Source organism: Brachyistius frenatus, unplaced genomic scaffold, assembly GCF_029030835.1.
Source record: "Brachyistius frenatus isolate BFR_SWC_R1_liver_20210118 unplaced genomic scaffold, ASM2903083v1 Contig_518, whole genome shotgun sequence".
In the NCBI taxonomy this organism is placed as follows: Eukaryota; Metazoa; Chordata; class Actinopteri; family Embiotocidae; genus Brachyistius; species Brachyistius frenatus.
The window spans coordinates 1-25,624 of NW_027211117.1; the positions used below are offsets into that span (position 1 = coordinate 1).

A 25,624-nucleotide genomic window follows, 5' to 3' on the forward strand; every position below is an offset into this window, starting at 1 on the left:
CCGTCAGTCCCAGACAGCTGATGTAAACAGAGCTGCTGTCTCTGCTTCCTCACCATCTCCACATAACCCTTTCATGTTCTTCCTCCTGTCTTCAGTATCCTCCTCCTCCTCCTCCTCCTCCTGGGCTGACTCTGAGAAGAAAAGCTAAATGCACTCAATTCCTTTCATCAGTAAATGATCTCTGAAGTGTTTCAGTACATCACTCAGGTCTGTTAGCGTGCTCGTTTCAGTGTTTATTAAAGGCTTTCTCCTGGTTGTTTTGTGTCCAGTGAAGAGAATGTCTGTTAGAAGATTAAATACTGGACTGGATCAGCACACCTCCCCCAGCTCTTTTAGAGACCTCAGTGCAAGACTGATCCTCTGACTGATCCTGTTTCCTCACTCAGACTGCTTCCAGGAATCTGCATTTCCAGAGTTTCTCAGTGATCTGCTGCATGAAGGTGGACCGTTGATCTGGGGGACCGTTGATCTGGGGGACCGTTGATCTGGGGGACCGTTGAGATCACCTAGAGGACCGATCACCCAGAGAGAGGACCGATCACCTAGAGAGAGATCACCTAGAGGACCGATCACCTAGAGAGAGGACTGATCACCTAGAGAGAGGACTGATCACCTAGAGAGAGGACTGATCACCTAGAGGACTGATCACCTAGAGAGAGGACTGATCACCTAGAGAGAGGACTGATCACCTAGAGGAGATCACCTAGAGAGAGGACTGATCACCTAGAGAGAGGACTGATCACCTAGAGAGAGGACTGATCACCTAGAGGACTGATCACCTAGAGAGAGGACTGATCACCTAGAGAGAGGACTGATCACCTAGAGGAGGACCTGAGAGAGGACTGATCACCTAGAGAGAGGACTGATCACCTAGAGAGAGAGGACTGATCAGAGAGAGGACTGATCACCTAGAGAGAGGACTGATCACCTAGAGAGAGGACTGATCACCTAGAGGACTGATCACCTAGAGAGAGGACTGATCACCTAGAGGACTGATCACCTAGAGAGAGGAGATCACCTAGAGAGAGGACTGATCACCTAGAGAGAGGACTGATCACCTAGAGAGAGGACTGATCACCTAGAGAGAGGATCACCTAGAGGACTGATCACCTAGAGAGAGGACTGATCACCTAGAGGACCGATCACCTAGAGAGAGGACCGATCACCTAGAGGACCGATCACCTAGAGAGAGGACTGATCACCTAGAGAGATCACCTAGAGAGAGGACCGATCACCTAGAGAGAGGACTGATCACCTAGAGAGAGGACTGATCACCTAGAGGACTGATCACCTAGAGAGAGGACTGATCACCTAGAGAGAGGACTGATCACCTAGAGAGAGGACTGATCACCTAGAGAGAGGACCGATCACCTAGAGAGAGGACTGATCACCTAGAGGACCGATCACCTAGAGAGAGGACTGATCACCTAGAGAGAGGACTGATCACCTAGAGAGAGGACTGATCACCTAGAGAGAGGACTGATCACCTAGAGAGACTGATCACCTAGAGGACTGATCACCTCACCTAGAGAGATCACCTAGAGGACTGATCACCTAGAGAGAGGACTGATCACCTAGAGAGGACTGATCACCTAGAGGAGATCACCTAGAGAGAGGACTGATCACCTAGAGGACTGATCACCTAGAGAGAGGACTGATCACCTAGAGAGAGGACTGATCACCTAGAGAGAGGACTGATCACCTAGAGAGAGAGGACTGATCACCCAGAGAGAGGACTGATCACCTAGAGAGAGAGGACTGATCACCTAGAGAGAGGACTGATCACCTAGAGAGAGGACTGATCACCTAGAGGACCGATCACCTAGAGAGAGGACTGATCACCTAGAGGACTGATCACTAGAGAGAGGAGATCACCTAGAGAGAGGACTGATCACCTGATCACCTAGAGAGAGGACTGATCACCTAGAGAGAGGACTGATCACCTAGAGAGAGGACTGATCACAGAGAGACCTAGAGAGAGGACTGATCACCTAGAGAGAGGACTGATCACCTAGAGAGAGGACTGATCACCTAGAGGACCGATCACCTAGAGAGGACTGATCACCTAGAGAGAGGACTGATCACCTAGAGAGAGGACTGATCACCTAGAGGACCGATCACCTAGAGAGAGAGAGAGGACTGATCACCTAGAGGAGAGAGAGGACCGATCACCTAGAGAGAGGACCGATCACCTAGAGAGAGGACTGATCACCTAGAGGACTGATCACCTAGAGAGAGGACTGATCACCTAGAGAGAGGACTGATCACCTAGAGGACTGATCACCTAGAGAGAGGACTGATCACCTAGAGAGAGGACTGATCACCTAGAGAGAGGACTGATCACCTAGAGGAGGATCACCAGAGAGAGGACTGATCACCTAGAGAGAGGACTGATCACCTAGAGAGAGGAGATCACCTAGAGGACCGATCACCTAGAGAGAGGACTGATCACCTAGAGGACTGATCACCTAGAGAGAGGACTGATCACCTAGAGAGAGGACTGATCACCTAGAGAGGACCGATCACCTAGAGAGAGGACTGATCACCTAGAGGACCGATCACCTAGAGAGAGGACTGATCACCTAGAGAGAGAGAGAGAGGACCGATCACCTAGAGAGAGGACTGATCACCTAGAGAGAGGACTGATCACCTAGAGAGAGGACTGATCACCTAGAGAGAGGACTGATCACCTAGAGACTGAGGACCTAGAGAGAGGACTGATCACCTAGAGAGAGGACTGATCACCTAGAGAGAGGACTGATCACCTAGAGGACTGATCACCTAGAGAGAGGACTGATCACCTAGAGGACTGATCACCTAGAGAGAGGACTGATCACCTAGAGGACCGATCACCTAGAGAGAGGACCGATCACCTAGAGAGAGGACTGATCACCTAGAGGACCGATCACCTAGAGAGAGGACTGATCACCTAGAGAGAGGACTGATCACCTAGAGAGAGGACTGATCACCTAGAGGACTGATCACCTAGAGAGAGGACTGATCACCTAGAGAGAGGACTGATCACCTAGAGGACTGATCACCTAGAGAGAGGACTGATCACCTAGAGAGAGGACTGATCACCTAGAGGACCGATCACCTAGAGAGAGGACTGATCACCTAGAGAGAGGACTGATCACCTAGAGAGAGGACTGATCACCTAGAGGACTGATCACCTAGAGAGAGGACTGATCACCTAGAGAGAGGACTGATCACCTAGAGGACTGATCACCTAGAGAGAGGACTGATCACCTAGAGAGAGGACTGATCACCTAGGGCAGGGGTGGCCAACCAGTCAGAGACTAAGAGCCACATTTTTTACTGTGTTACCGCAAAGAGCCACATCATACACATGGGCACACATGAACATCACCCCATCCCTTCCTCACACACACACACACACACACACACACACACACACACACACACACACACACACACACACACACACACACACACACACACACACACAAAAACACACACACCTCTGCTCAGCCAAATGTATTGTGTGACATTATCATGTCACACACCAACATGATAATGACAGAAATGGACTCCTACAGTACTCAGACCACAGGCCAGTCATTTTCAACAATGAACATTGTGTGCACTGTCTCTCACACACAAACTCTCAGTTCAACAAAGTCCACAAACAAAAACATAATAATTTACAATAGCGTTTTTCACTTACTATGCATGTTGCTTAGTGCGACTTCTGGCATTCCTTGCCTTGAACAATCCTCTTCAAATCTGACTTGTATTCTGTTGTTGCCACTCGAAGCAATTCTTTCTCACGGGTGTCAGTCAGAACAGATCGATGCTTTGATTTCACGTGTTTCAGGGTAGAAAACACAGACTCAGAAGTATGTTGACCCAAACATTGACAGTATCTTAAGCGCAGCCCGTTTGACATTGGGGTATTTTTCCATTGGCACACTTTTCCAGAACTCAATGGTCCCTTCCCTTAAAGCAGGTTTCAGTTGGTCCTCCTCACAAAGATCGATCATCTCCAACTCAGCCGCGGCCTCATCTGTGACTAGCGGGGCTTTCAAACAGTCCGTCTCCGCATTAAATGGGTCGACGAGGAACGTAATCTGTGGCCTTTTCAGTTGTAGATCACGGAACCGGATGACAAAGCTTTCGTGCAGGTTTTCAACCAGTGTTGCATATCTGGCTCTTTGCTTATTCAGGGCGGCGCTGGTGACTTGCCCGCTGGCTTTTAGCAGAGTGGGAAAATGCGTTAAATCTCCCTTTTGAATATGCGCCTTGAACAGCTTCAGTTTGTTGACAAACGCAAACACACTTTGCAGCAGGTCAGGCAGCATTTTTAACTTACCCTGCAGGGTCAGGTTCAGTCTGTCCAAGTGACACAGCATGTCGACCAAAAAGGCCAGATCCATAATCCACTCGACGTCCGAGAGCTCGGGATAGTCCTTGTCCTTCTCTTCCATGAACAGTTTCACGGCATCCAAAAGCTCAAAGAAGCGAGCGAGCACCTTGCCTTTGGACAGCCACCTCACAGTGCAGTGCAGCGGCAGGTCACCTGGAAGTCCTTGGTCCAGCTCAGCGATGAGATTCTTGAATTGCCTGTGGTTAAGCGCATGTGTGCGGATGTAGTTGACGATTTCCATCACAGGCTTCATGACGTTGTCTAAATTCAATGATTTAGACATGAGTTGCTCCCTGTGTGTGGACGATGCAGTGGAAATTCCAAAACTCGGGAAATGTTTGGTCAGCTTTGCACAGCCCCACAAGTCCGTTCACAGATCCGATCACGGCCGGCGCTCCATCCGTGGCTACTGCAGTTAGCTTCGGTGTGGGCAGATTTGCTTTCGCAAATGCAGCCATCATTGTTTCTTTCACATCTATGCCACGGGTTCTGTCTTTTAATGGCACAACATCAAGGAGTTCTTCTTTGATCACAATCTTTTGACACAGACCGTGCAAATATTGCCAGCTGAGGCTCGTCTTGTACGTCACAACTCTCATCCAATGCGACACTAAAATACTCACATGCTTGAAGGTCAGAGTGCAACTGTGATTCAATAGCCGTGTTAATGTCCGATATTCTGTGTCCAACAGTGTGGCGGGACAGTTGGATGTCTGATACCATCCGTTTTAGTTTGTCGTTTTCAGGAGACAAGATTTCAACAACGTCACTGAGGCATTTTTTTAACGAACTCCCCTTCATTAAATGGCTTTTTAGCCCGTGCAATGCTCCAAGCCAGTTGATACGATGCAAGCGTGACAGTCTCTCAGTGCTTCGTAATTTTTGGGAAAAACTGTACCTGCTTTTCTGCCGGACTTTTCAAAGTGTCCAACTTGTGCTTGTGAAGTTCAGTCCCTTTTGGAAATCCCTGGTCGATGTTAGCATGCAGTGAGCTGAAGTGGCGCTGAAGATTTGAAGCTTTGAAATGCGCTAATGACGTCTGACATATCAGGCAGAATGGCTCACCATGACGTTCAACAAAAAAATATAAACTTTCCCACTCTGTTAAAAACGTCCTGTGTTCATCTTCATATTTTCGTTTAGCTGTGCATTTTTTCCTGCCATTTTGAGAGCGAAATTGACACTAATTGTTTCCTCCAATGGGTTTTGCCCCTCCTGCTTTGCGGAATTTCACCTCATGCGCATGCGCGTTTGACAAAAATACCATTTTGAACTCAAGCGAAGCGAACACGCACAAAAAAAAAAACACAAACACAAATGTTGATATGAACGTAAAAGAGCCGCATGAAACCAGGCAAAGAGCCGCATGCGGCTCGGGAGCCGCGGGTTGGCCACCCCTGACCTAGAGGACCGATCACCTAGAGAGAGGACTGATCACCTAGAGAGAGGACTGATCACCTAGAGAGAGGACCGATCACCTAGAGAGAGGACCGATCATCTAGCGAGAGGACCGATCACCTAGAGGACCGATCACCTAGAGAGAGGACCGATCACCTAGAGAGAGGACTGATCACCTAGAGAGAGGACCGATCACCTAGAGAGAGGACCGATCATCTAGCGAGAGGACCGATCACCTAGAGGACCGATCACCTAGAGAGAGGACCGATCACCTAGAGAGAGGACTGATCACCTAGAGAGAGGACCGATCACCTAGAGAGAGGACCGATCATCTAGCGAGAGGACCGATCACCTAGAGGACCGATCACCTAGAGAGAGGACCGATCACCTAGAGGACCGATCACCTAGAGGACCGATCATCTAGAGAGAGGACCGATCACCTAGAGGACCGATAACCTAGAGAGAGGACCGATCACCTAGAGGACCGATCACCTAGAGGACCGATCATCTAGAGAGAGGACCGATCACCTAGAGGACCGATAACCTAGAGAGAGGACCGATCACCTAGAGGACCGATCACCTAGAGAGAGGACCGATCACCTAAAGGACCGATCATCCAGAGAGAGGACCGATCACCTAGAGGACCGATCACCTAGAGGACCGATCACCTAGAGAGAGGACCGATCACCTAGACCCGATCACCTAGAGAGAGGACCGATCACCTAGACCCGATCACCTAGAGAGAGGACCGATCACCTAGAGGACCGATCACCTAGAGAGAGGACTGATCATCTAGAGAGAGGACCGATCACCTAGAGGACCGATCATCTAGAGAGAGGACCGATCACCTAGAGAGAGGACCGATCACCTAGAGGACCGATCACCTAGAGGACCGATCATCTAGAGAGAGGACCGATCACCTAGAGGACCGATCACCTAGAGAGAGGACCGATCACCTCGAGGACCGATCACCTAGAGGACTGATCACCTAGAGGACCGATCACCTAGAGAGAGGACCGATCACCTAGAGGACCGATCACCTAGAGGACCGATCACCTAGAGGACCGATCACCTAGAGAGAGGACCGATCACCTAGAGAGAGGACCGATCACCTAGAGAGAGGACCGATCACCTAGAGAGAGGACCGATCACCTAGAGAGAGGACCGATCACCTAGAGGACCGTTCACCGGGTGGACTACAGCAGTAGTACTACAGGTGTGTGTCTCTCACCTGTCTGTGGGTCACAGCAGCCATGCTCTTCATCTCCTCTGTCATCCTCCTCTCTCCTGTTTTCTTCATCATTAGTGCACTCTGCTGTTCGATTCTCATCTTCCTCCAACACATTTAATCCTGGCGGACTGCTTCCATCCAGCTCCTCCTCGCTCTCCTCCCTCTGCTCCTGCTCAGACCGTCCTGCTCCCTCTCCTCCCTCCTCCAGCTCCTCCTGTTTGGCTGTGATGAAACCCTGAAAACTTTCTTCCATTAGAAGTGAAGGCAGATAAATGCTGGAATCCTAAAAATGTACAAACACATTGGAAAACACAACAGGTCAGCTTTCAGAATTTATTTCAGTCTGACAGTGGACAGACAGTTAAAGTAAAAGTGTGTGTGTGAAGGGAACCTTTCCTGAGCTCCCTCCTAATGTGGTTGAACTCCTGACAGACACTGAGGTGGGGGGGCTGCCGGTGGATGAGGGGGGGCGACCTGCCTCAATAACACCTGATATCACTCGCTGGTAAACATCTGTCAACATACACGAACAACAAGGACAGGCGTCATGGTATGAACCGTATGTCCTCCTTTACATGTCCATGGGTGTATGTACATGCATGTGACTGGTTAAACTCCTTTCTTGTATGTAAACTAGAAACCTGGTATCTGCATTTCTACTGACAACGTTCCTTTCTAGTTCGGAGCGGTTTGGAGCAGGAAGTGACCATATTTGGACGAGCTGGGGGGAGGAGCCAGCGGTGGATCTGACCGATCTGATTGGAAACCTGACGATACTACGTCCCGCCCACCGATAGCTGTAATCTGACTGCACCACAGGCCTGTCAATCAAACAGACACGCCCCCAAAAACAGGTCTTCTTGAATCTTCTTTAGATCAGTCCTTGTGTATAGATCAGTCCTTGTGTTAGTATAGATCAGTCCTTATGTGTTATTATAGATCAGTCCTTTTGTTAGTATAGATCAGTCCTTATGTGTTAGTATAGATCAGTCCTTGTGTTAGTATAGATCAGTCCTTGTGTTAGTATAGATCAGTCCTTACGTGTTAGTATAGATCAGTCCTTGTGTTAGTATAGATCAGTCCTTGTGTTAGTATAGATCAGTCCTTTGTGTTAGTATAGATCAGTCTTTGCGTGTTAGTATAGATTGTGTTAGTATAGATCAGTCCTTGTGTTAGTATAGATCAGTCCTTGTGTTAGTATAGATCAGTCCTTATGTGTTAGTATAGATCAGTCCTTTGTGTTAGTATAGATCAGTCCTTGTGTTAGTATAGATCAGTCCTTACGTGTTAGTATAGATCAGTGTTAGTATAGATCAGTCCTTTGTGTTAGTATAGATCAGTCCTTTGTGTTAGTATAGATCAGTGTTAGTATAGATCAGTCCTTACGTGTTAGTATATGATGTTACGTGTTAGTATAGATCAGTCCTTGTGTTAGTATAGATCAGTCCTTGTGTTAGTATGTGTTAGTATAGATCAGTCCTTATGTGTTAGTATAGATCAGTCCTTGTGTTAGTATAGATCAGTCCTTATGTGTTAGTATAGATTGTGTTAGTATAGATCAGTCCTTGTGTTAGTATAGATCAGTCCTTGTGTTAGTATAGATCAGTCCTTACGTGTTAGTATAGATCAGTCCTTACGTGTTAGTATAGATCAGTCCTTGTGTTAGTATAGATCAGTCCTTATGTGTTAGTATAGATCAGTCCTTTGTGTTAGTATAGATCAGTCCTTGTGTTAGTATAGATCAGTCCTTGTGTTAGTATAGATCAGTCCTTATGTGTTAGTATAGATCAGTCCTTTGTGTTAGTATAGATCAGTCCTTGTGTTAGTATAGATCAGTCCTTGTGTTAGTATAGATCAGTCCTTTGTGTTAGTATAGATCAGTCCTTATGTGTTAGTATAGATCAGTCCTTATGTGTTAGTATAGATCAGTCCTTGTGTTAGTATAGATCAGTCCTTACGTGTTAGTATAGATCTTGTGTTAGTATAGATCAGTCCTTGTGTTAGTATAGATCAGTCCTTGTGTTAGTATAGATCATACGTGTTAGTATAGATCAGTCCTTGTGTTAGTATAGATTGTGTTAGTATAGATCAGTCCTTGTGTTAGTATAGATCAGTCCTTGTGTTAGTATAGATCAGTCCTTGTGTTAGTATAGATCAGTCCTTGTGTTAGTATAGATCAGTCCTATAGATGTGTTAGTATAGATCAGTCCTTTGTGTTAGTATAGATCAGTCCAGTCCTTGTGTTGTTAGTATAGATCAGTCCTTATGTGTTAGTATAGATCAGTCCTTGTGTTAGTATAGATCAGTCCTTTGTGTTAGTATAGATCAGTCCTTGTGTTAGTATAGATCAGTCCTTACGTGTTAGTATAGATCAGTCCTTGTGTTAGTATAGATCAGTGTTAGTATAGATCAGTCCTTGTGTTAGTATAGATCAGTCCTTGTGTTAGTATAGATCAGTCCTTGTGTTAGTATAGATCAGTCCTTACGTGTTAGTATAGATCAGTCCTTACGTGTTAGTATAGATCAGTCCGTGTTAGTATAGATCAGTCCTTGTGTTAGTATAGATCAGTCCTTGTGTTAGTATAGATCAGTCCTTGTGTTAGTATAGATCAGTCCTTATGTGTTTATAGATGTTATGTGTTAGATCATGTTGTTAGTTATAGATCAGTCCTTATGTGTTAGTATAGATCAGTCCTTGTGTTAGTATAGATCAGTCCTTGTGTTAGTATAGATCAGTCCTTGTGTTAGTATAGATCAGTCCTTATGTGTTAGTATAGATCAGTCCTTGTGTTAGTATAGATCAGTCCTTTGTGTTAGTATAGATCAGTCCTTACGTGTTAGTATAGATCAGTCCTTGTGTTAGTATAGATCAGTCCTTACGTGTTAGTATAGATCAGTCCTTATGTGTTAGTATAGATCAGTCCTTGTGTTAGTATAGATCAGTCCTTACGTGTTAGTATAGATCAGTCCTTGTGTTAGTATAGATCAGTCCTTGTGTTAGTATAGATCAGTCCTTTGTGTTAGTATAGATCAGTCCTTGTGTTAGTATAGATCAGTCCTTATGTGTTAGTATAGATCAGTCCTTTGTGTTAGTATAGATCAGTCCTTACGTGTTAGTATAGATCAGTCCTTGTGTTAGTATAGATCAGTCCTTATGTGTTAGTATAGATCAGTCCTTGTGTTAGTATAGATCAGTCCTTGTGTTACTGAAGTTAGATGGCATTTACACTGAAGGAAATATTTCAACAGACTCTTTAGCTATCTTTAGATATCCTTCAGCATCATTTGGTAACACAATTCCCCAAACGTCTGCTTGACATATTTGGGCCTCAGTCTGATGAACGTTGTATTAGCTCACTGACACTGAAGAGATTTCTTCCTGCCAACTCAGAGAAAGCGTGGATGTAGTTCAGGTATTGAACTTCGGTAGGAAATCACAAGGCATTCTTCAAAACCAGATATTAATGAAGCCGTTCAGCTGATGCTATAAAGGGATTTAAGTTTGGTACCAGGTGCTTGAAGCTTTAGAAAATTTGCTCGATTTTCAAAATAAAATGTCAGACTCCCAATCATATGCACATCAGTGCATCGGCACCTGGGGAGGTGTTCATCTGGAACGGGAATCAGCTTTGGCTCTCTTGGTTTTCATTTAGATGGAACAAAATCTAGAAAACCGCTGTCTGATAGGTTTTAACTAAAGTTTTTAAAATACAGTGAACCCTCGTTTTTCGCGAGGGTTACGTTCCAAATAGAAACCGTGATAGGCGAAATCCGTGAAGTAGTAACCTTTATTTTACAATTGAAATAGATAGAACTGGACATTAAATATATCTACGTTACATATAGTCGTAATGTGATTTCAATGCAAGATGCAAATCCGTGAAGCAGCGAGACCGTGAAAGGTGAACCGCGTTATAGCGAGGGTTCACTGTACTTGTTAATTTGCACAATAGACCATAAACCTACAGGTGTTGTCTGGCGGCTGTTTGAGAGAGAAAACAGGTAACCGAATGCAACCTAACGTCCTCCATGCTGTAGTCTACACACACAGTAACGCTGAGGTGGGAGAGGTTAGAAAAGTTCAGCTTGGTTTGGAGCTGAAACACTGAGCATGTTGAAGCAGCGTACCTGCAGCTGCCTCTCAGAGGGGATGATGAGCAGGCTGTCCTCCACAGCTGGTCTGTACTGGCTGGGATGTGCTCCCACTGAACAGCTTTCTGTGGTGGAGCCCTCTGACAGCAGCCAGCTCTGCTCACTGGGATCCTGATCAGCTGGACACTGACTCAGCCACAGAGACAGTTCCTCCTGACTCAGCAGCTCCCAGTCTCTGCTCAGGAGCTGGGCCTCCAGCTTCTCTGTCCAAGCAGCTGATAAGAGGTGGTACTGCTGGGAATGCGGTCCAACAGCAGGACTGACTGCAGAGTAATCTGTGGAGGGGAAGGACGAGAAGGAGGAGGTGCTGGAGGAGGTGCTGAGGATACGAGGAGGATCTCCTTGGAGCCCGGTCACTGAGTCCAGTGGATTTTTGCCTCTGAAGTCCAGATGGGGGTGTTTCTCCACGGTGTCAAGGCTCCTGTTGGCCTGCTGCAGCAGCTCACGGCACACTTTGAGGTTCACAGCGATGGTGCTCATCTGGTGATCCTGGTTCACTGCATCCAGCTGCTCCATCGCGTCTCTGTCAACGTCAGCTTCTTCTGCAGCGCTGCCGGAGTCAGTCAGAGGAAGCCTGTCTGTGTGAGGGTCCAATCGCTGGGCCGTGGATCCTCTCTTCTTATATTTAACTCTTCTGTCCTGCTCTGGCTTCGGTCCTGTGAACAGCTGTTTGTCCAGATGTTTTTGCAGGTGGATCTGTCTTTTCATTACTGTGTCTATACTGATTGTGGCAGGTCGGATGGTTCTACAAACACCTGAAGGATACAGAAAGGTCATTATGAATTTCTGATGAATAATGTGGCGGATGTACATGTGATGAACACACATCTTTAACTGTAGAACAGCACAAGGCATTCATCTTTGATGGTTAGTGTTTTCAGTACGTTGAGGGTGTGTGTGTGTGTGTGTGCGCGCGCACGCGAGTGTGTATGTGTTAGTGAGCGAGCGAGCGTGCGTGCGTGAGAGTGAGTGAGTGTGCGTGCGTGAGAGTGAGTGAGTGAGTGAGTGAGTGAGTGAGTGAGTGAGTGAGTGAGTGAGTGAGTGAGTGAGCGTGCGTGAGAGTGAGTGAGTGAGTGAGTGTGCGTGCGTGCGTGAGAGTGAGTGAGCGTGCGTGCGTGCGTGAGAGTGAGTGAGTGAGTGAGTGAGTGTGCGTGCGTGCGTGAGAGTGAGTGAGTGAGTGTGCGTGCGTGCGTGAGAGTGAGTGAGTGAGTGAGTGAGTGAGTGAGTGAGCGTGCGTGCGTGCGTGAGAGTGAGTGAGCGAGCGAGCGAGAGTGAGCAAGTGAGCGTGCGTGCGTGAGAGTGAGTGAGTGAGTGAGTGAGTGAGTGTGCGTGCGTGCGTGCGAGAGTGAGTGTGAGCGAGCGTGCGTGCGTGCGTGAGTGAGTGAGTGAGTGAGTGAGTGAGTGAGTGAGTGTGTGTGCGTGCGAGAGTGAGTGTGAGCGAGCGAGCAAGCGTGCGTGCGTGAGAGTGAGTGAGTGAGTGTGCGTGCGTGTGTGAGAGTGAGTGAGTGAGTGAGCGTGCGTGCGTGAGAGTGAGTGAGTGAGTGAGCGAGCGAGCGTGCGTGAGAGTGAGTGAGTGAGTGAGTGAGTGTGTGTGTCTGTGTGTGTGTTCAGTGCCTCTCTGTCCTGGTTCTCCCACAGAGGTCCGTTGTGTTGTTGTTTCTTGTCGTGGGTTAGCAGCTCTCAGCTGTTCTTCCAGGGAGAATCTCTGCGTTACACACACAATCAAGCGTATCATGTAAATTATTAACATGTTGTGCGTCATACAAAAAGTAACAAGCTGTATTTGGACATGTTTAATGATATTAAAGGACGATCTCTCCCAGCAGAAGAATCCCTGCTGCTCTAAGCTACTATAAACAGTCTAAACATCAGTGTGGCTGAACACATGTTTGTGAAGTGACTGGTTTTATGTTCCCTTCAGTAAGTGTGTGTGTTCACTTGCCACAACAAAACACTGTTGAGGAGATGGTCTGTAAATTCTGGACTGTATTTCAGGAAAGATCTATAAAACTATAAATCTACCTTCAGTTACACACACACACACACACACACACACACACACACACACACACACACACACACACACACACACACACACACACACACACACACACACACACACACACACACACACACACACACACACACACATTAACACAGACACACACACACAAACACAGACACACACACAAACACAGACACACACACAAACACACACACAAACACACAGACACACATGACAGAAACCACCTCCATGTCCTGTCCCAGTGTGTAAATGAGCCTCTGCAGGCAGCATGTCCGGTCCTGGGGCTGCAGCTTCAGGCCCTTCAGCACCACATCATAGTACGGCTGTGGAACATGGCCGTCTGCTGTTATGACTCGTCCTGCTTCCACCCTCTGAATGATCCCATCCAGGTCCACTGAGCCCCACGGTTCACTGTCTGAAACACAGACTGGATATAAAAGTGTTCGTAGCTTCCAGGTATGAAAAATGGTTCCTCTGCAGAAGTGTCTTACCAATACTGCATGCTATGTATAAGCTGGTATGAGGGCAGTATGAAGGCGGTATGAAGGCGGTGTGAAGGCGGTGTGAGGGCGGAAGGAGGGCGGTATGAAGGTGGTGTGAAGGCGGAAGGAGGGCGGTATGAAGGCGGTATGAAGCCGGAAGGAGGGCGGTATGAAGGTGGTGTGAAGGCGGAATGAGGGCGGAAGGAGGGCGGTATGAAGGTGGTGTGAAGGCGGAATGAGGGCGGTATGAAGGCGGTATGAAGGCGGAAGGAGGGCGGAAGGAGGGCGGTATGAAGGTGGTATGAAGGCCGAAGGAGGGCGGTATGAAGGTGGTGTGAAGGCAGAAGGAGGGCGGAAGGAGGGCGGTATGAAGGTGGTGTGAAGGCGGAAGGAGGGCGGTATGAAGGTGGTATGAAGGCGGAAGGAGGGCGGTATGAAGGGGGTGTGAAGGCGGAAGGAGGGCGGTATGAAGGGGGTGTGAAGGCGGAAGGAGGGCGGTATGAAGGTGGTGTGAAGGCGGAAGGAGGGCGGAAGGAGGGCGGTATGAAGGTGGTGTGAAGGCGGAAGGAGGGCGGTTTGAAGGCGGTATGAAGGTATGGAAGGAGGGCGGTATGAAGGCGGTGTGAAGGCGGAAGGAGGGCGGTATGAAGGTGGTGTGAAGGCGGAAGGAGGGCGGAAGGAGGGCGGTATGAAGGTGGTGTGAAGGCGGAAGGAGGGCGGTATGAAGGTGGTGTGAAGGCGGAAGGAGGGCGGAATGAAGGCGGTATGAAGGTGGTGTGAAGGCGGAAGGAGGGCGGAAGGAGGGCGGTATGAAGGTGGTGTGAAGGCGGAAGGAGGGCGGTATGAAGGTGGTGTGAAGGCGGAAGGAGGGCGAAGGTGGTGTGATGAAGGAGGGCGGTATGAAGGTGGTGTGAAGGCGGAAGGAGGGCGGTATGAAGGTGGTGTGAAGGCGGTATGAAGGTGGTGTGAAGGCGGAAGGAGGGCGGTATGAAGGTGGTGTGAAGGCGGAAGGAGGGCGGAAGGAGGGCGGTATGAAGGTGGTGTGAAGGCGGAAGGAGGGCGGTATGAAGGCGGTGTGAAGGCGGAAGGAGGGCGGTATGAAGGTGGTGTGAAGGCGGAAGGAGGGCGGTATGAAGGTGGTGTGAAGGCGGTATGAAGGTGGTGTGAAGGCGGAAGGAGGGCGGTATGAAGGTGGTGTGAAAGGAGGGCGGTATGAAGGTGGTGTGAAGGCGGAAGGAGGGCGGTAGGAGGGCGGTATGAAGGGTGTGAAGGCGGAAGGAGGGCGGTATGAAGGTGGTGTGAAGGCGGAGGAGGAGGGCGGTATGAAGGTGGTGTGAAGGCGGAAGGAGTATGAAGGTGGGTATGAAGAAGGAGGGCGGTATGAAGGTGGTGTGAAGGCGGAAGGAGGGCGGTATGAAGGTGGTGTGAAGGCGGAAGGAGGGCGGTATGAAGGTGGTGTGAAGGCGGTATGAAGGTGGTGTGAAGGCGGAAGGAGGGCGGTATGAAGGTGGTGTGAAGGCGGAAGGAGGGCGGGAAGGAAGGCGGAAGGAGGGCGGAAGGAGGGCGGTATGAAGGTGGTGTGAAGGCGGAAGGAGGGCGGCATGAAGGTGGTGTGAAGGCGGAAGGAGGGCGGTATGAAGGCGGAAGGAGGGCGGTATGAAGGCGGTGTGAAGGCGGAAGGAGGGCGGTATGAAGGCGGTGTGAAGGCGGAAGGAGGGCGGGATGAAGGTGGTGTGAAGGCGGAAGGAGGGCGGAAGGAGGGCGGTATGAAGGCGGTGTGAAGGCGGAAGGAGGGCGGAATGAAGGCGGTATGAAGGCGGTGTGAAGGCGGAAGAAGGGCGGAAGGAGGGCGGTATGAAGGTGGTGTGAAGGCGGAAGGAGGGCGGGATGAAGGTGGTGTGAAGGCGGTATGAAGGTGGTGTGAAGGCGGAAGGAGGGCAGAAGGAGGGCGGTATGAAGGCGGTATGAAGGTGGTGTGAAGGCGGAAGGAGGGCGGCATGAAGGCGGCATGAAGGCGGCATGAAGGCGGAAGGAGGGCAGTACCTGTGTAGAGCTCCTGGATCACAGCACACAGACTGTAGATATCAGCCCTCTGTGAGCAGGGTCCCCTCCTGATGACCTCTGGAGCAGCCCATCTGTAAAGGCTGGGGGGGAGGACTGGGTACAGGCTGGGTTTCACACTCGCATCTTTACTGCTGGACATAAACACACACACACATGAAGAATAGAGTTACAACAAAGAGAGCACTAAAGATAATTTTCATACTCAACTGCCAGGAAATATTTAGTTTTACTGCATCACATCTGAGGAGTTGACCATTTCATCCACTTTCATCTTGAAATATTTCAAAAATATTTATATTTTTGTCACCACATTTCAGTCTTTATACCAACATGGGGATTTTGTTTAAACTTCCTGGTTCGGTATCGACCCCATAAATCTAGTATCGGCTGGGCTCCACTGATTTTCATTACTTTTTGAAAACATTTTCTGAAGTAATAATTTTCTTTACGTGAAGTGTTGTCATCTTCGTCAGGTCCCATACACATCAGATACTTCTGAACACATTAAGAACAGATTATGTAAATACTTAAAATTAGAAACAATAGTTTAAAAGCTCTGATAGGCATTAATACACTGCTCCAAAAAAAATAAAGGGACCACTTAAACAACTCAATGTAACTCCAATCAATCCCACTTGTGTGAAATCAAGCTGTCCAGTTCGGATCAACACTGATTGAGGATCAGTTTCACCTGCTGTTGTACAAATGGAACAAACAGGTGGAAATGAGGCAATTATCAAGACAACCCTATAAAGGAACGGTTCTGCAGGTGGTGACCACAGACCGTTTCTCTGTCCTCGTCCTTTCTGGATGATCGTTGGTCCCTTTTGCATTTTGCCAGTGTCCTCACCACTAGAGGGAGCATGAGGTGTCTCCAGCCCACAGAAGTTGTTCAGGTAGTGCAGCTCATCCAGGATGGCACATCAATGCACGCTGTGGCAAGAAGGTTTGCTGTGTCTGTCAGCACAGTGTCAAGAGGACGGAGGACATACGGGAGACGGGCCGGTCCACCAGGAGACGTGGAGGGAGCCGTAGGAGGACAACAACCCGGCAGCGGGACCGCTATCTGCTCCTTTGTGCAAGGAGGAGCAGGAGGAGCGCTGCCAGAGCCCTACAAAATGACCTCCAGCAGGCCACTAATGTGCATGTTTCTGCTCAAACTGTCAGAAACAGACTCCATGAGGGCGGTACGAGGGCCCGACGTCCACAAGTGGGGTCTGTGCTTACAACCCGACACCGTGCGGGGAGACCGGACTTTACCGGAGAACACCGAGATCGGCAGCTTCTCCGTCGGCGCCCTGCGGTCTTCACGGACGAGAGCAGGTTCCCACTGAGCACATGTGACAGACGTGACGGAGTCTGGAGACGCCGTGGAGAACGTTCTGCTGCCTGCAACATCCTCCAGCGGGACCGGTTCGGCGTCGGGTCAGCGACGGTCTGGGGAGGCGTTTCTTCGGAGGGCAGCGCAGCCCTCCGTGTGCTAGCCAGAGGTACCCTGACTGCCATTAGGTCCCGGGATGAGATCCTCAGACCCGTTGAAGACCATCTGCTGGTGCAGCGGGTCCTGGGTTCTTCTGATGCAGGACAATGCTCGGCCTCATGTGGCTGGAGTGTGTCAGCAGTTCCTGCACGATGAAGGCGTCGATGCTCCGGACCGGCCCGCCCGTCCCCCAGACCCGAATCCAATCCGGCACATCCGGGACATCGCGTCTCGTTCCGTCCGCCGACGCCACGTCCACCGCAGACTGTCCGGGAGTGGACCGATGCTTTGATCCGGGTCTGGGAGGAGATCCCTCAGGAGAACATCCGTGGTCTCATCAGGAGCATGCCCAGGCGTTGTAGGGAGTGATACAGGCACGTGGAGGACACACACCACTGAGACTCATTTGGACTTGTCTTCAGGAATCTCCACAGAAGTTGGATCAGCCTGTGATCTGATTTGTCCACTTTTATTTGGAGTATGATTCTGAATCCAGACCTCCATGGATAATGATTCTGATTTCCATTGATCATTCTGATGTTATTTTGTTCTCAACACATTCCACTATGTAATGAATCAAGATTTGAACTGGAATATTTCATTCATTGAGATCTAGGATGTGTTGTTTAAGTGTTCCCTTTATTTTGTGGAGCAGTGTACATACAGGAATTATTTTAAATCACATTCAATTTGAAGCACTTTATGAATGAAAGTTTAGTCTGTACATGCAGGTTGAAGTGGTGGTGAAGGTGTGTAGAGCTGGGACCAGCTACCTGAGGACCATGAAGCCCAGCCCAGTTAGTTTGGCGACGGTGAGCTCTGTAAGGACCACGCTGTGGGAGGACAGGCCTCTCATCACCAGGCCGGCTGAGTGGAGGTACTGAAGACCTTCACACACCTGCAGCACCACAGACAGCAGCCATCTTTCCCCGAGCACGGGGAACTCTGCACGCTGCAGGGACCGCAGACAACAACACACACCAACACTGGTCACTGTCCAGTGTGAAAGGATCAACGGTTGGTGTGTTACAACCGCCGAAGGACTGAACTGTGAAAACCCCGAGAATACTGGACGGATTCAAAGTGGTTAACAGCAGTAAGAAATACAACACTGGAGGGAAGTTAGTGAAGCAAACGAAGGAATGCGACAGTTTCCCTTATGTTTAGTAAAAGCTATTCAGGAAAGAAAATGTGTCTCTAAATAAATACATACATATATATATCCATCCATCCATCCATCCATCATCTATACCCGCTTTATCCTGAAGAGGGTCCCGGTGGGGGTGGAGCCTACCCCAGCTCACTTTGGGCGAAGGCAGGGTTCACCTGGACAGATTACCAGTCCATCACAGGGATAACAGAGAGACAGACGGAAACAAAGACCATTCACGCTCTCATTCACACCTGAGGGACATTTGTAGAACCACCAGTTAACCTGAGGTTCATGTTTCTGGACGGTGGGAGGAAGCTGGAGGACCGAGAGAACCCACGCAGGCACACGGAGAACATGCAGACTCACAGAAAAACACAAGTTGCTACGACTTGTAAATGACTGACGTGCCTGTTTCCAACTGATCTCATGTCCCACTAGTTGAGCATGTTGTCATGTTTCCTTTCAGCGAACAGCTGAGGCTGCTGGGAAGGTTTCACACATATTGGTCATAAGCTGAAGCGTAGTATTGGATAAACTGAGATTTAACTGACGATGGCACAAGAAGAAAAACTGAGTTGTTAGAATTTAAGGTACTAATGGGTTGTTTTTAACTGCTGTCAGTCGGGGTCACTTTGATAAGGACCTGAATACTTCCTCCACCAAAAGTAGAACCATGTCAATTAACGAGGATAAAAGCCAACATAAGATATGTTCCAGCAAACCTTCAGTTCAATCCCTGCTGGCCCACATCAATCATATATATATGTGTGTGTGTGTGTGTGTGTGTGTGTGTGTGTGTGTGTGTGTGTGTGTGTGTGTGTGTGTGTGTGTGTCTTTGGTACCCTGTTGTGCAGCAGGTTGTGCAGTGTGCCGATGTTGACTGGCTCAAACACCAAACTGGTCCTCTGGAGGTTGTTTGATAAGCTCACTGCCATCAGCTGCAGCAGCTGTGGATGGAACAGCTGACTGTGTGGAGGAGAACACATACACACATACACACACACCAAAAAAATTAATCACAATTCAACAAGCAGAAAGCAATAATGTGCAGCTCGCAAAGGCTAGCAGAATGAGGCTAGCAGAATAAGGCTAGCAGAATAAGACTAGCAGGCCAAAGCACAGAAGGACATCAGCCTCCAGAAGATGTTCAGACATTGCTAAAAACAGTGCTCCAGATCTGCAGGTCCATCAGTGCTCAGCTGGTTCTCTTTGGCAGCAGACCAGTTTGACCCTGGAGGAACTATTCATGGTGCTCAACTCAACAAAATTACCAAGTTTATTAAACCACTATAACCACTGTGCAACACGTATTTTTAGCTTTTATACAGACATAAAACCGTATTAAACAAATGTGAAATATTCCAGCTGGAAATACAGATATTTACTGAGATAAAGTATTAACTGTTTGTTGGAACAGCAGGTTGTCTCAAGTTGGGACGGTGAATTATGTTCTGATATACACTCACCGGCCACTTTATTAGGTACACCTGTTCAACTGCTCGTTAACGCAAATATCTGATCAGCCAATCACATGGCAGCAGCTCAATGCATTGAGGCATGTAGACACGATGAAGACGAGCTGCTGAAGGTCAAACGGAGCATCAGAACAGGAAGAAAGGTGATTTCAGTGATTTGAAGGTGGCAGGTTGTTGGAGCCAGACGGGCTGGTCTGAATATTCACTAACTGATGATCTACTGATGAACAACCATCTCTAGCTTTACAGAGAACGGTCCGACAAACAGAAAATATCCAGGGAGCTCCAGTTCTCTGATGCCTCGTTGATGCCAGAGGTCAGAGGTCAGAGGAGGTCAGCCAGACTGGTTGGAGATGATAGAAGGAAACAGTAACTCCAATAAGCACTCGTTCCAACCGAGAAGATCTGAACAACACGTGGAAGCTTGAAGCAGACGGACTCCAGCAGCAGAAGACCACCGGGTCCTCCTGTCAGCTAACAACAGCAAACTGAGGCTGGATTCACACCGGCTCATTGGACAGGAGAAGATGGGAGTAACGTCTCCGTCTGATGAGTCTGGATTTCTGCTGCCACATTCAGATGGTCGGCAGAGTTTGGCATCAACGACATGAAAGCGTGGATCCATCCTGCCTCGTATCAGCGGTACAGGCTGGTGGTGGTGATGTGGTGTGATGGTGATGGTGGTGTGGTGGTGTGATGGTGGTGGTGGTGTGATGGTGGTGGTGATGGTGATGGTGGTGTGATGGTGGTGGTGGTGTGATGGTGGTGTGGTGGAGTGATGGTGGTGGTGGTGTGATGGTGGTGTGATGGTGGTGGTGGTGTGATGGTGATGGTGGTGGTGGTGGTGGTGGTGGTGTGATGGTGATGTGATGGTGGTGGTGTGGTGGTGTGATGGTGGTGTGATGGTGGTCTGATTGTGGTCTGATTGTGGTGATGGTGGTGTGATGGTGATGGTGGTGTAATGGTGGTGTGATGGTGATGGTGGTGGTGTGATGGTGGTGGTGTGATGGTGGGTGTGGTGGTGGTGTGATGGTGTGATGGTGGTGGTGGTGTGATGGTGGTGGTGTGATGGTGGTGGTGTGGTGGTGTGATGGTGGTGTGATGGTGGTGGTGGTGTGATGGTGATGGTGATTGTGGTGGTGGTGGTGGTGGTGTGATGGTGGTGATGGTGGTGGTGTGGTGGTGTGATGGTGGTGGTGTGATGGTGATGTGATGGTGGTGGTGGTGGTATGATGGTGGTGGTGTGATGGTGATGGTGGTGGTGGTGGTGGTGGTGTGATGGTGGTGGTTTGATATTTTCTTGTCCCACTTTGGGTCCTTCGTACCAGCTGAGCATCATGTAAACACCACAGCCTACCCGAGTATTGCTGCTGACCGTGTCCGTCCCTTTATGTCCTCAGTGGACCGTCTCCTGATGGCTGCTTCCAGCAGGATAACGCACCACGTCACAAAGATCAAATCATCTCAAACTGGTTTCTGGAACATGACGATGAGTTCACTGGACTCCAACGGCCTCCACGGTCACCACATCTCCATCTAATGGAAGCTTTGGGATGTGGTGCAACGGGAGATTCACATCACGGATGTGCAGCTGATAAATCTGCAGCAACTGTGATGTCATCATGTGAATATGGAGCGAAACCTCTGAGGAATGTTTCCAGCAGCTCGTTGAATCTACGACACCAAGAATTAAGAATTAAAGCAGTTCTGAAGGCAAAAGGGTCCAACGGTACAGCAAGGTGTACCTAATAAAGTGGCTGGTGAGTGTATATAAAGTGTTACTTTGGCTAAAATCCCTCCTGTCAGACCTGTGAGCTCCTCCGCTGACTTCCTGTTGTGTCTCACCTGCAGTAGTGTTGTTCTAGCAGCAGCAGGTCCCACCAGGTTGTGATACCCTCTCTCATAGTTTTTACTGTCACTCTGGAGCCTCTCCAGCTGGACCTGAAACACAGTGTGGGCATCAATGCAATAAAGTCTCTCTGAGTTATAGATAATGTGGACATATTACTGTATATCTGATCCCATTGGGCTCATCACACGGTTGTTTTAGTGCAGATAACATGTAACCATGAAGAAGTGTCTCGCTGAAGTCCTGAGCATTAACCCTGCTGTGGTATGATGTCACCAGATGGAGGAGGCAGGTCCAGCTCGAGGCTTTCATGCAGCCTGTGTGTGCCGAGTCCAACAAAAATACAAAAAGGTCCATCAAAGCAGTTCAAACAACGTCTAGGAAAACAGTAAAAAAATATTTTAAAAAACTGAGTTGATACATGAAACCTATCACAAACTTACAGAGTAATGAGGAGACACGTCTTCTATACTCGATGCTCAACCGGCTCCTGTGTCTTCAACAACGTTACTGACACAAAGACATTGGGATCGGGCCGATGGACTCACCGATGGCCGACAGTGACAGATGTGTTTAGGAAGTTACGAAGGGTCTAACACTTAAAATGTTAAAGAAAGGTTTGGTGCTCAGCCCTTCTCCCTCTGTTGCTCTCCCTGTCCCAGCAGACACATCGTCAGGGAGACATTCGGATCAACTCTGTACATCATCCATCAGTCCAGGCCCACTGATACAGTTCTGGTGGACGTCTAAGGCGGGTTCAGTATCTGGATGTCTGAGTAGGACCCTGTTGGATGTCCACCAGACGTTAAACGGACTTCTTTTGGACGTGTCTGTGTTCAGTGGGGTGCTTCCATGCCTGGAACTCTTGTTGTCCCCATGTCCCCCACCTCTCCACTGAAGCAACACACTCCCTGCGGCCCCGATGTGGGGGGGCACACGGCAGCTGGTGAGGGTGTCCTACAGGGGAGGGACCCTCAGCACGGTGCTGCAGCTTCACCTGACCTCCCTCCATACCCAACTCATTATTACTATCTTTATGTTTGAACATGGTTTATCAGAGCTTCAGATGATTTACTGTTTACTCCTTCAGAAAGCTGTCAGCTGTGATCTGTCCACTGTATCAAGCATGAAACAGAAATGTGGTTTGTTGTTGACAGAGTCAGTATTTTCTACTAGTAGAGATGATTTACAAGTAAACCTCTTTATCACGTTTCTAACCAGGTTATTCAATTATCCAGCTGACAGGCCTCCTTGCATGATTCAAGGTTTTCTATTTCTGAAGACAGGAATTTCATAATTCCTCCTGTGACGGCCTTACTTGGTCATGGAGGTCAAAGGGCCACAGGTGAAGGAGAGGTGCTGGTCAGCCGGGGTCAGGTCAGCCTCTCTGATGAGGGGAACAGATGCTGGAACAGCCAACGCATGGCATGATGTCCTCACACACACCTGGATACACACACAACACTCAGGCTGCTGGTTTGACATAGTCGAGGCAGCAGCGAAAATGTGATGTCATAACACAGCATTTCTAGCACAAACACAGCGTTTAATATGTATATACAATAATGTTGAAGATCTTTATTCCTTCCTGAGAAAGTAAAATTATGTTCAGCAGCGTTTGGATGTGTAACAATATGTAATATATGATGGTGATTCATGGAGTTGAGATGCTTCATCCTGGAGCACAGCGCTGGACCTGCAGACCAGACGACCCGCTACCAGTGAACAGAACCACTTACACACTAACAACTGCTCTCTGCACCATGTTTCATCACATTTCATTTGGACAACAGGGACTGAAACACTGCTGCAAAGTGTTGTTCAACTTGTAGTGATCCTACATTTACATCTTTACTCCCCAAGTCTGACTGGACTCACAGCCATGACTAAACTATCACCTGCTGTTTATGGAGTCATATACATACCTTCCCAAAGCCTGAACACTGGGCTGAGAGACAGGAACACCTGCTGCTGGGCCTCTTATTCACCTGCATGTCAATCCCACTGGACAGAAACACATCCATAATCATCCACCATCCATCATCATCCATCAACCTTCAACCATCCATCATCATCATCCATCCATCAACCATCTATCATCATCATCCATCCATCAACCATCATCATCCATCCATCAACCATCATCATATATGACCTTTATTTAACCAGGTAAAATCAATTGAGAACCAATTCTCATTTACAATGATGACCTGTCAGCACAGTCCACACAGTGACACAAACAGCACAGATACAAAACAGTATGACAAACACATGAGGAAAAGGCTAAAGACAACATGGGTAAATGAATAAACACTATGTACCAAAATAAACAATAAAATTAAGAAAAATAAATAAATAAAATGATCATCCATCATCATCATCCATCATCCATCCATCATCATCATCCATCAACCATCCATCATCATCATCCATCATCAACCATCATCAACCATAATCCATCATCATCCATCATCATCCATCATCAACCATCATCAACCATCATCATCCATCATCAACCATCATCATCCATCATCAACCATAATCCATCATCATCCATCATCAACCATCATCATCTATCATCATCCATCATCTCTGTTAGACTCTATTAGACTCTATTAGAATCTCTATTAGACTCTCTGTCAGACTCTCAGACTCTCTATTATACTGTTAGACTCTGTTACTCTTTGTTAGACTCTCTGTTAGACTCTCTGTTAGACTCTATTAGACTCTGTTAAACTCTGTTAGACTCTCAGCCTCTCTATTAGACTCTGTTAGACTTTCTATTACTCTATTACACTCTATTAGACTCTTTTAGACTCTCTGTTAGACTCTATTGGACTCTCTATTAGACTCTCTATTGGACTCTATTAGACTCTGTTAGACTCTCTCTTAGACTCTCTGTTAGACTCTCTATTAGACTCTGTTAGACTTTCTATTAGACTCTGTTAGACTCTCTCTTAGACTCTGTTAGACTCTCTCTTAGACTCTGTTAGACTCTCTATTAGACTCTATTACTCTCTATTAGACTCTATTAGACTCTATTAGACTCTCTATTAGACTCTGTTAGACTCTCTATTAGACTCTGTTAGACTTTCTATTAGACTATTACACTCTATTAGACTCTATTAGACTCTGTTAGACTCTCTATTAGACTCTGTTAGACTCTCTATTAGACTCTGTTAGACTCTGTTAGACTCTCTGTTAAACTCTGTTAGACTCTGTTAGACTCTCTATTAGACTCTCTGTTAGACTCTATTAGACTCTCTATTAGACTCTGTTAGACTCTCTATTAGACTCTGTTAGACTCTCTATTAGACTCTGTTAGACTTTCTATTAGACTCTATTACACTCTATTAGACTCTCTGTTAGACTCTCTATTAGACTCTCTATTAGACTCTCTGTTAGACTCTGTTAGACTCTCTATTAGACTCTCTGTTAGACTCTGTTAGACTCTCTATTAGACTCTCTGTTAGACTCTCTGTTAGACTCTGTTAGACTCTATTAGACTCTAGACTCTCTTAGACTCTATTAGACTCTCTGTTAGACTCTCTGTTAGACTCTGTTAGACTCTGTTAGACTCTCTATTAGACTCTGTTAGACTCTCTCTGTTAGACTCTCTAGACTCTATTAGACTCTCTGTTAGACTCTCTGTTACTCTCTGTTAGACTCTCTGTTAGACTCTCTCTGTTAGACTCTGTTAGACTCTCTATTAGACTCTGTTAGACTCTGTTAGACTAGACTCTGTTAGACTCTGTTAGACTCTCTATTAGACTCTATTAGACTCTGTTAGACTCTCTATTAGACTCTGTTCTCTATTAGACTCTGTTCTCTGTTAGACTCTCTATTAGACTCTGTTAGACTCTCTGTTAGACTCTTAGACTCTTAGACTCTCTCTGTTAGACTCTCTGTTAGACTCTCTGTCTATTA

The 25,624-nt window shown here is 47.7% G+C and overlaps 1 protein-coding gene and 1 long non-coding RNA gene across 2 annotated transcripts; both read right to left on the reverse strand.

Annotated features, from left to right (window-relative positions):
* Window positions 1-41: 41 nt before the first annotated feature.
* LOC138614536 (uncharacterized) lies at window positions 42-7,694 on the reverse strand. The gene is made up of 3 exons (XR_011310294.1): window positions 7,408-7,694; window positions 7,017-7,299; window positions 42-131 (listed from the first exon to the last, which is right to left on the reverse strand). It is a non-coding gene; the product is annotated as an uncharacterized lncRNA (long non-coding RNA).
* A 3,393-nt stretch (window positions 7,695-11,087) lies between these two features.
* Window positions 11,088-23,834, reverse strand: tex14 (testis expressed 14, intercellular bridge forming factor). Its single transcript, XM_069688040.1, has 9 exons — window positions 23,623-23,834; window positions 23,016-23,143; window positions 21,694-21,789; window positions 19,216-19,339; window positions 17,994-18,172; window positions 15,720-15,871; window positions 13,419-13,609; window positions 12,783-12,873; window positions 11,088-11,923 (listed from the first exon to the last, which is right to left on the reverse strand). Exons 1-9 carry the CDS (start codon window positions 23,746-23,748, stop codon window positions 11,088-11,090), a joined length of 1,923 nt encoding a protein of 640 aa, XP_069544141.1. The 5' UTR covers window positions 23,749-23,834.
* Window positions 23,835-25,624: the final 1,790 nt, after the last annotated feature.